This window comes from Geotrypetes seraphini, chromosome 13 (genome assembly GCF_902459505.1).
Source record: "Geotrypetes seraphini chromosome 13, aGeoSer1.1, whole genome shotgun sequence".
Classification (NCBI taxonomy): domain Eukaryota; kingdom Metazoa; phylum Chordata; class Amphibia; order Gymnophiona; family Dermophiidae; genus Geotrypetes; species Geotrypetes seraphini.
The window spans coordinates 75,837,773-75,849,256 of record NC_047096.1 but is presented as its reverse complement, the minus strand read 5'-3'; the positions used below and the strand labels follow the sequence as shown (position 1 = coordinate 75,849,256).

Here is an 11,484-nt window from a genome sequence, read left to right as displayed (position 1 = left end):
ACTCAATAAAAGCCGGGGTTTTATATAAAATTGACTTAAGTTATTCGATGTGCTACCGGGAGCCAATGAGATTTCTCAAGAAGTGGGGTAACGTGATCAAATTTCTTTGCTTTCCATATAAGTTTGATTGAAGCATTTTAAATGAGCTGTAACCGTCTGATTTCTTTCTGGGGGATTCCTATGAACAAGGCATTGCAGTAATCAATTCTTGATATGACCAAAGAGTGAATTAATATATTAAGAGATTTGGGCTCCAACCCAAACAAATTTGTCTCAGCACTGCTAATGTGTTCATGAAAGGATAGTTTCTGGTCGAAGATGACCCCCAATATCTCTGTCAATGAACAAGATCAGCCATAAAAGTAGGTGATGTTATCTGATGGAGCAAAGTAAAGCTCTCCAAGAATGTAGAAAGCTTTTCTGCACAGACATTCATGCTCTACTACTGCAGTATTGACTTCAGCAATCTTTTCTTTTATTGACAATAAATGTGCAATACCTCTATCAAGTTTCCCTCATTCTTATAAAATAGTTTGCTGTGGACCTCCTCAGTCAGTCTCTTGTTGAGTAACTTACAAACAAAGCACATGTGTATAAAGTATGCATGTGTTGTTTACCTGCAGATTTTACATCTGTTATCATTGGGAAAAATTTTCCTTTGAAAAATTGACTCAGAAAAAGTAATTGCACAAATTTACACCTCTGTTTATTTGGGAGCTTTTTTCTGAAAACTTTCAACTTTCATAGAAGCAGAGAAAAGTAATAACAAGTAAATGCCAAGCAATCTCTCCAGTATGTCTGTCCACACCAGATACTAAGCTTTAAATCACTTTCTTTCCTATAATGATCTTTGTATTTCCTGAATTCAGATACTGTCCTTGACTTTACCACCTCTGCTGGTAAGCTGTTCCTTGCATTCACCACCCGGCAGAAAACAAACATACAGAAAACAAAATGGAAATGAGGTAGACGAACAAATTTTGGGAAAAATGAGGAGCTAGGTAAGCTAAAAGACAAAGCAATGGAGCCAGATAGGATACATTCAGGGTTATTGTCAAAATTTAGGGAAGTTCTAGCATCTCCATTCTCTGACCTATTCGATACTTCTTTAGAGTCAGAAGTGATCCCAGAGAACTGGAGATCTATAAATGTGGTCTCTCTCATAAAAGAGAAAGTAAGAAAGAGGGTTGGGAAGTACAGGTCAGTACACTAGAAGATGTGATGGGTCAGTTTCACAAATTGAACAGTATCAAATCGCCTGGACCGGATGGTATAGTCACAGAATGCTGATAGAATTTAAAAAATGAACTTGCAGAGCTTATTATCAGCAATTAGTCATTTTTCTTTAAAATCCAACATAGTACCAGAAGACTGGAGGGTGGCTAACGTGACGCTTATTTTTAAAAAGGATTCCAGGGGTGATCTGGGAAATTATAAACCGATGAGTTCTGACATTGGTGCTGGGCAAAATGATCGAGACTATTATAAAGAGCTTAATGGCAGAACATATATATAAGCATGGATTAATGAGAGAAAGCCAACATGAATTTAGTCAAGGCAAATCTTGTTTCAGCAGTCTACTGCATTTCTTTGAAGGGGGTGAATGAACATGTGGATAAAAGTGAGCCGTATGATATTGTGTATTTGGATTTTCAAAAGGCATTTGACAAAGTGCTTCATGAAAGACTTCTAAGGAAATTAGAAAGACATGGGATAGGAGGTAATATCCTATTATGGATTAAGAACTGATTGAAAGACAGAAAACAGAGAGTAGGTTTAAATGATCAATATTCTCAATGGAGAAGGTTAAATAATGGAGTTCCCCAGGGTCTGTGCTAGGACTGCTGTTTTTAATATATTTATCAATGATCCAGAGATGGGAATAACTAGTGAAATAATTAAATTTGTTCAAAGTTGTTAAATTGCAAGATGATTGTGAAAAATTGGAAGAGGACCTTATGAGACTGGAAGACTGGGCATCAAAATGGCAGTTGACGTTTAATGTGGGCAAGTGCAAAGTGATGCATTTGGGAAAGAGGAACCCAAACTATAGCTACTTGTTTCTGGGTTCTGTGTTAGGAGTCACTGCCCAGGTAAAGGATCTAGGTGTCATTGTTGAGAATACATTGAAACCCTCAGCTCAATGTGCGGCGACAGCTAAGAAAGCAAAAGTTATAGCGGAATTAGAAAAGGTACAGAGAAGGACGACAAAAATGTTAAAAGGTTTGAGACGACTTCCCTAAGAAGAGAGATTAAATTAGCTAGGGCTCTTCAGCGTGGAGAAGAGACAGCTCAGGGGTGATATGATAGAGATCTAAAAAAATACTGAGTGGAATGGAAAGGGTAGATGTAAATCACTTGTTCACTCTTTCCAAAAATATTAGGATTAGAGGGCATGCGTGAAGCTACTAAATAGTAGATTTAAAACAAACCAGAGAAAATACTTCTTCACACAATGTGTAATTAAACTCTAGAATTCATTGCTAGAGAATATGGTGAAATCGTTTAGCTTAGCGGGTTTAAAAAAGGCTTGGATAATTTTCTGAAAAAGAAGTCCACAGGCCATTATTGAGATGGCTTGGAGAAATTCCTAGGATAAGCAGCATAAAATCTGTTTTACTACTTGGGATCTAGCTATGTACATGGCACCTGGGTTGACCTTCAGTCTATCCCAGTAAGGCAGTTCTTTTGTTCTTATGGTAAAATAACCTCAAGAAAAAGCTGGAGTTATTTTACCTTGACTTTTGGGCTCTAACATGACTTGCAGTGCATTACCACAAGTTGCACTAGAGTATTTGCATCGTAATGAAATGCAACACATGTATTTGCATATTTTGCATCTCATAACTTTGTAACCCGCAACAACTTCAATATTGCTGTGGTATTTTTAGCCAAGCAGTGTTAGGGCCATTTAAGTCACATTAAGGCCCAATTAATGCAACTTAAAGACCTAATACCGCACGATGAATTTCCCCCTGATCTATAAGGAAAAATTTTTATTGTGCTTTTATTCATGCATTTGGGTTCACTACATAATATAAACCTGTCTTCTTTCTCAGTCAGGCAAGTCAGTTCAACATAAGTAATCCTTCAATGCAACTACCACAAAGGCCTGGTGTCTAACAGGCCAGACAACCAATTAATCTCTGCCCATCAGATATAACTACTAAATAAATGAATGTGAAAGCCTATTTGTACATTCCCTCAATTCTCCCCCACCCTCCCAAATCCCAGGGCCTCTCTGAATCTCCCATGTCCAACAGCTTTATTCTCCTTATCTGAGCCATACCTTTCTGATTAGGCTTCCAAGGTTTGGATCTGTTAAAGTGACCTAGGGAGGATATGCCTTAAGGAGAACTATTTGCCCAAGTATTTCTCACACTTTTAGTGGGGTTAAAATCTTAATGTTTCTGTTCATCTGTGTGAGCTTTTTCCTGGGGGTTATTTTACCATCCAGAAATTATTTTAGAAATTATATTGCTCTCTCTGAGCCATGGGCCAAAAAATATCCCTGCTTCAGTATTTGCATTTGCAGGCACTTGACCGCTTTCAACAGGATGTGGAGCCTCATGACTTGTAAATAATGTTTGGGAATCCAGGCCTTTAGCTATTTATTTTTAAGCGCTACTTTAATTATGAAACCTAAACCATACTACACAAGGAAAGTAGCTCTACATGTAAGTAAACGTTAGAACAAAGGGTTGATTTTGGAAGAGACTTAGTGACATAGAAAGTAATATCTCATTTAACAGTGACCATACTGTTGATGGTTATTATGTCTCTGTCGTAGGAGAGAAACCTTTTATCTGTGAAATTTGCGGGAAGAGCTTCACCAGCCGTCCCAACATGAAGAGGCATCGTCGAACTCACACAGGGGAGAAACCATATCCATGTGATATATGCGGTCAGCGTTTCCGTTTCTCTAACATGCTGAAGGCACATAAGGAGAAGTGCTTTCGGGTCACTAGTCCTGTTGATTTGCCACCGTCCCTACAGATTCCCCTCACTATGACACCCCCACCCAACACTGGCCCAACTCTGGTGAATACAGCCACAAGCTCAGTACCTATCAGTATGAACCCTATCAGTACATTGCCTCCAAGGCCCATCCCACACCCCTTTTCACACCTCCATCTTCACCCTCATCCTCTTCACCCTCATCACCTTCCTGTCTCTCCTGTTCCTCACCTTCCTCCACCCCCTGCTCTGTTTAAGAGCGAGCCTTTGAACCACAGAGGCCAAAACGAAGAAAACTTTCTACGGCATTTGGCAGAGAAAAACTCTTCCACACATCATCATTAACAACTGTGTTGCCATCTTTGCCTTTTCTCGTTTATTCTGATGAAAATAAGAAGGAAAGACTATGAGAACATCCTGATTGCTGACCAAGAGCCTAGCAATCCAGCATCACCAAGTTTATCACTCAGCATTAATCACCGGTGGAAGTTCTGGAGGCCATGATTTGTATGAAGACTCGATGCTGTGGTCCTCAACCTTACCTGGCTTCTGTGTAGCTAACTTCCATTATGTGTTCTGTTTTTAGGTGACATTTTTTAAATGTAAGCTACCAAGATTTCTGGAATTTTATAAATTTCATATCAGCTGATAAGGTATGCCTGCTTTTCTATCTTACACGATTCCCCTCAAAGAGGGAACAGGCCTTGTTTCTCTTTATACTAACCCCGAGTTGCTTCCCAGTGTGTGATGAGGACTTTTGCTTTCCAGTTTTTGGTGTCACACTTGTCACAGTATATCAAAGCATTATACAGGATGACAAAAATGCTGTCCTCTGTGTACGTTCTCCTAACACACATTTTATTTTATTACAGAAATTATTTTAGAATTTTTGTATAGACTTCTATAGTACTGTTTTTAAAATGAAATGTATGTTGACGAGTGTGTAAGTTTTTCAGTGTAGTCGGACCTATGTTGTATACCAGGCACATTATTTTTTTATAAATAACAATTTGATTTATAATAATCCAAATCTCTTCTTTAGGTGACGCTATCTTTCTAACCACCATCATAAAGATGCAGATACCTGGAAGCTCACTAGCCCGTGATCTCATTTTAAGATTGCCCAGCTCTCCTCATACAATGCAAAAAGTCCTTTACTGGCACCAAGACTATGTTTGGATTGTAATTGAAATATGTCAGGTGCCATTTTTTTAATTGTTTTTGAGCTCCATTTTATCTTTTCCCATTCTAGGTTGTTGGAAAGTAAAATAAAAATGTTGTATTTCATTCCACGGCCAAGGTTTGGGATACAGAGTTGATTGCAGAACTGATCTTAGGGGGGGAAAGTAGGGCAGTGAGTAGCAAAGAGCAGATATATTGTAGTCAAAGGAAAACCATAGGTCCTGGTAGCCACATAAGCTAAAAGAAAGGGAAATGGAATGGGACTTGTATACCGCCTTTTTACAGGTATTTATTTTGTACCCGGAGCAATAGAGGATTAAGTGACGCCCAGGGTCATAAGAATTATCAGCACATATCCAAAGGAAGGGTAGACAGTTTTCAAATAGCTCATTTATCCTAGTAAAGGCCTTTTGGAAATTGCCCTATAATGTGCATGTTTAATTTTAAACAAGACTGGCTCAAAGGACTATGGTGCCCTGAGCCAACTTTTGCACTGGCACCTCCCACCCACGCAGTCTGACATCTCTTTTGTTCCCCCCCCCCCACCCCTGTGATCCTGTATCTCCCCCTCTTTCTCTCCCCTTCTGCTGAGCCAGATGAGGCATTGGCTCAGGCCACTGATGATAAAGGGTGTCAAAATCTGTCTGGCATCTATCTCTCTCAGTTTGAAGGTGGACCAGACTGGGATTTTTGTGCCTTTTATCATCAGCACCCTGGACCTGGGTTTCACTTGATCCATAGGTTAAGTCGGCCCTGATTCTGTCAATGAAGTGTTACTTAAGAGATCAAATTCTAAGAATGGAACAGAGCTCTCTTATAGTAAAGACATAATGGATTTTTCCCACAGTTTGTCTTTGAAACTGGGGAAAATATGCATGTCCAGCAGGGGGGGGGACACAGTTATTGGTAGCACTTATGTTACATTTTTATGATGTAATTAAGGTTTATTTTTAGCATGTGTAGTTACTGTAATGGTATGAAACTTTGAAAGCGGTTAATCAGTTATACTTCCTTGTGCTGCTTAGTGAACTATTTTAGTTAAAGTGGGTCGAAGTATAGAAATAAGTAAAAAAAAATTAGAGAGGACATTTTTATTGGACTAACCTAATATATATTTGATTAGCTTTTAAATAGTTCCACTCTCTTCTTCAGTTCATTGTAGTGCATCTTTCTTGAAAGCTATTCAAAAATGTATTACGTCTAATAAAAAAAAATACTCTTTGCAGCTATTGGGTTGACCTCCATTTTTTTTACATTCAGGTGGACTAACAGGAATGGCTAATTAAATATGGGTGTTCTTTGGTGGCTAACAAGCCATGTTTAGGCACATCAGAGGAAATACAGTGGTACCTTGGAATCCGAACGCCCCAGAACTCAAACAACTTGGAATCCAAACTATTTTTTAAATTAAATTTTGCCCCGGAATCTGAACGTACGGGAACTGCAAGCGTTGCTCAGCCCAAAGCTTCCCCTCTGACGCAGCTTTCTGTTTCCGCCTGGGAGGGAAGCTTTGGGCTGAGCAGTGCTTGCAGTTGCTGTTGCCAATCTTGCTGTCTATGCCGGTGGGGGCCTGACCTTGCTGTCTATGTTGGTTGGGGAGCCCTGATCTTGCTGTCTATGCCAGTTGGGGGTGCCCGATCTCGCTTTCTATGCTGTGGGGGCCTGATCATGCTGTCTATGCTGTGGGGGCCCGATCTTGCTGTCTATGCTGTGGGGGCCCGATTTTGCTGTCTCTGCCAGGGGGGCCAGATCTTGCTGAGTTTGTGAGACCAAGGAACGGTTAAATCCAGTTTCTATTATTTTCAATGGGAAAAATTGTCTCGGAATGCGAACGGGGTTCTGGAACAGATTAAGTTTGGATTCAGAGCTATCTTACTGTGAAATGGTCAGTTCTAAATACACAACAAATCAGAACGCAATTAGCAAGCCTCAACTATTTCTCTTTTTTGGTCAAAAAATGTAAGGGCCAGAAATGGTACCTGCAAGAATTTTGCTCTAAAAATGACATTCCCTCCCCATACCCTCACAGACTTCTTACTCCTCCTCCAGCATCCTACATCCCCTTTCTGACCTTTTTTCTCCTTCTCCAGCCATAAACAACACTGCTTTATTGAACTCTTTTTGCTCTTCCGTGCCTCCCACACTGACACATTAACCTCTTTTCCTCCTCCATCCCCAGGTCCCTCAATGACTACTTTTTTCTCCTTCAGCCCCTATACATTCTTTAACTGACTTCGACCACCTTCTGTAGAACCTTACAGTTTTATTGTCACACAAAATCGGTTCCTTAGTATGACTTCTTGTAGCCCACTGGGATAGAAAGGGAAAAATGCTTGAGTACCTGAATGTAAACCACTTAAGCCAGGGATCTCAAAGTCCCTCCTTGAGGGCCGCAATCCAGACGGGTTTTCAGGATTTCCCTAATGAATATGCATTGAAAACAGTGCATGCACATAGATCTCATGCATATTCATTGGGGAAATCCTGAAAACCCGACTGGATTGCGTCCCTCAAAGACGGACTTTGAGACCCCTGACTTAGGGGTCCTTTTATCAAGCCGCGCTAGCGGGGTTAGCGCATCGGACATTTTATCATGCGCTAACCCCCACGGCCGGCTAAAAAACTAACGCCTGCTCAATGCAGGCGTTAGTGGCTAGCGTGGTAGGCGGTTTAACGCACGGTATTACGCGCGTTAAACCCCTACCGCGGCTTGATAAAAGGTCCCTTTAGGCTATAAGTGGCATATGAATACTATAAATAAATAATTGTGACAGGTCTTGCCTAACATTTTTATGGAGTTTCTTTCTTTTAAAGATTTGTATGTATTTAATTTACTTTTGTAAACTGCTGTGATCTTACCCAGCCTGGTAGTATATCAAATTCTAAATAAACATTAACATTCTGTTCTCTTTTTTATTAAAATTAAATTTTAAATTATGTATATGGCCAGTACATCCAAGATGAAAAGATTATTCAAGAAATCCATAAATAATAATCATTCATAAAGCAATACTATAGCAAGAAGAAGGATCAATACCAGTCTTATGTCTGTTTGAAAAAGACAATCAGCATCTAGGAAACAAGAATTATAATCACATTTTTAAAACCTTATATTTTATCAAAACCTAATGAAATAAAATAAAATCTATTTATTAATCAGCTCTTTATCCAAAATAAATGTTTCTAATTGAGAAGAATCCTCAAAATCATATCATTACCAATCAAGCATACCATCACCAGCATAATTGACCAAACATTTGTAAGAAGATACCACCCAATGCTAAACTTCAGCTGTAGCAATGCCTTCCTCCTTTTTTTTGAGTTGGTCTAGATACGAGAAGGGACTTGCTTCTTTGGAAAATACAACTTCAAAATCTTCCTTTTATGTTCCTCTGAATGGAAGGAGACTAACAGTGACTCTTCTAGAAATAACTTCCTGAGATGTCTCTAAAATTTTTGAAATATCTAAACTATCAGAAGTCACAATGTCTTCCTCATGAACAGCCTTTTTACTTGATGGAATATACATTATACAGTAGTACCTATATTTATAGAATCTAAAGAAGGACACAGTAATGGGAAAATTAAGTATTTGCAAGTTCTTAGCTCTGAGTCTTATTTTCCATATTCTACAATTTAAGATTTAAACTCAAATTGTCCTTGAAGCCATTGAAGTCACATTGTTTATTTGGGAAACAGTAGATTCTAATTTAACAATGGTAGCTTCTGGCACTTTCACAGCTGAAACCTCCATGAAGTTGCAGAGTTGAGATAATATACCAGTTAACAATTTTTCCATGCAGTTGATTACAGACAACATTTCTTTCAAAGATGGTTCAATTAAAGTTGGAGCTATATGTATAGAGTCAGAGGGACGCCTAACTGGATTAGGTAAAGGCAATAAAGGAGTTAATGGCTGATTAAGAGAGTTAGGAAAAGCCTCAATAGCAGTAAAAGTACTTGCAGCTGATTCAGGACACCGTTCCTCAGAAGTAGGCCATATCTTTGCATTGGAGTTTTAATTTGCTGAAGGTGAGGTATGGACTGAAGGTATGGCTGTGGGAGTTGCATGGGAGTTTTTACTGCGCCTTATTCTGTTCATGTGATGCATTCTCTTCCTGTTTTATAGTTACAAGTCCAACCATAAGCAAAAGTCGACGAATCTAAACTATATTTCTATTGCACTGTTTCAGTCCCAAAAGACCACCAAGGACAAAGACATTCTGACCCAGATTCTATAAATGGAGATGTTAGCGGCGGCCGCCTTAAAAATGATTGTCAATTGTGTGTCAATCGCACAGTGGCGCCATTTCTAGAATCGCAGCTTCGGAAAAGGTAGGCGCCGGAAATGTAGGCCAGGGTTTTCAAGGCCTACATTTCCGTCGCCTACCTTTGACGTGAATTGCACCTAGTATAGTAACACAGTAGATGACTGCAGATAAAGACCCGAATGGTCCATCCAGTCTGCCCAACCTGATTCAATTTCAATTTTTTAAATAAATTTTTCCTTCTTAGCTATTTCTGGGCAAGAATCCAAAGCTCTGCGCAGTACTGTTCTTAGGTTCCAACTTCTGAAGTCTTAGTCAAAACCTACTCCAGCCCATCTACACCCTCCCAGCCATTGAAGCCCTCCCCAGCCCATCCTCCACCAAACGGCCATATACAGACACAGACCGTGCAAGTCTGCCCATTACTGGCCTTAGTTCAATATTTAATCTTATTTTCTGATTCTAGATCCTCTGTGTTCATACCACACACTTCTCTGAACTCTCACACTGTCTCTGAACTCCGTCGCTGTCTCCGTCCTCTCCACCACCTCTCTCGGGAGCGCATTCCAGGCATCCAACACCCTCTCCGTAAAGTAGAATTTCCTAACATTGCCTTTGAATCTACCACCCCTCAACCTCAGATTATGTCCTCTGGTTTTACCATTTTCCTTTCTCTGGAAAAGATTTTGTTCTACGTTAATACCCTTCAAGTATTTGAACGTCTGAATCATATCTCCCCTGTCCCTCCTTTCCTCTAGGGCAGTGGTTCCCAACCCTGTCCTGGAGGACCATCAAGCCAGTCGGGTTTTTGGGATAGCCATAATGAATATGCAGGAGAGAGATTTGCATATAATTGAGGTGACAGCATGCAAATCTGCGCCATGCATATTCATTAGGGCTATCCCAAAAACCCGACTGGCCTGGTGATCCTCCAGGACAGGGTTGGGAACCACTGCTCTAGGGTATACATATTCAGGGCTTCCAGTCTCTCCTCATACATCTTCTGGCGCAAGCCTCCTTTCATTTTTGTCGCCCTCCTCTTGACCGCTTCAAGTCTTCTTACGTCCTTCACCTACAGTGGCATTAGGCATAATAAAGTTCCTCCGTAAGCATACATTTTTCCTTTTAAAATGCTTTTTTATGTTTTCAACTTAAGTTAGACGCCAGTAATGCGCCTACCAGCACCTAACTTAAGGCGCCTCTTTGGAGGCCCAGGTGCAACGAATGACGCATTTGGAACCTTTTCTTAAGCCTTTTGCAGAAAAGTATTTTTGAGGGCCAGGCATTTAACAGCCTGAAACTGCAAGACAGCAAAAGTAAATTGAACTAAGACAGTGCTTTAGTTATTGATGTTACTAGCTTTGCTCTGGGACCCACAAAAGTCTGAAAATTATATACTGTAAATATGCAGCTGCAGAAAAGTTTACAAAGATCACAAACACACCCTGCAGTTTACCTAAAATTACAGAGCACATAATGTTGCAAGCTAAAAATAAAGAGGTACAGTCTGACTCTGTTTTCGCAGTGAGAGGGAGGAAAGACAGGGGCCAGAGCAGCATTATTGACTTTGCAAAGTGAGCTTCTCTCTTTCACTTCAGGGTTCTGACACATTTGAAGAAAGAACATTTATTTATTTGCTTACTAACATCAGGATTTATTAACTGCCTTGTTGAATAAAGTCACCCAATACATTGTACAGTAAGAACAATCTAGACATATCTAGGTAATACACAATAATATTCAAATAACCGCATCCAGGAAGGCAGGGTATGCTTCTTACAATATCAGAACAAGCACAGGGTGTAAGCAGAGGTGGAACATATGGGCAGATAAGATAGAATAGCAGGAGTTGGACAGAAAATGAGGGGACTAACTTGAAGAAAATTGAATGTGAAGTCAGAAAAGTGCATTAAAATGGTATCAGCTAAGATAGGAGTCCTGTTACAATACATGTGTAGGTGTGTGAGACTAGCTAGTTAATTGCAGATAAAGACCCGAATAGTCTATCCAGTCTGCCTAACCATACACGCTTTATAAATTAATCATTTAATTTAAATGGTCCTTTTCTTTAGATATT

At 39.8% G+C, this 11,484-nt stretch overlaps 2 protein-coding genes across 2 annotated transcripts in view; both read left to right on the top strand.

Annotated features, from left to right (window-relative positions):
- ZNF652 (zinc finger protein 652) overlaps window positions 1-7,562 on the top strand; it is a 73,462-nt gene extending 65,900 nt beyond the window's left edge. The window contains exon 5 of the mRNA XM_033917424.1: window positions 3,791-7,562. Within this exon, the coding sequence (XP_033773315.1) occupies window positions 3,791-4,302 (512 nt within the window). The 3' untranslated portion in view covers window positions 4,303-7,562. The remainder of the gene's footprint in view (window positions 1-3,790) is intronic.
- PHOSPHO1 (phosphoethanolamine/phosphocholine phosphatase 1) overlaps window positions 1-11,484 on the top strand; it is a 65,761-nt gene that overhangs the window by 10,179 nt on the left and 44,098 nt on the right. The gene's annotated exons all lie outside the window — the stretch shown is intronic.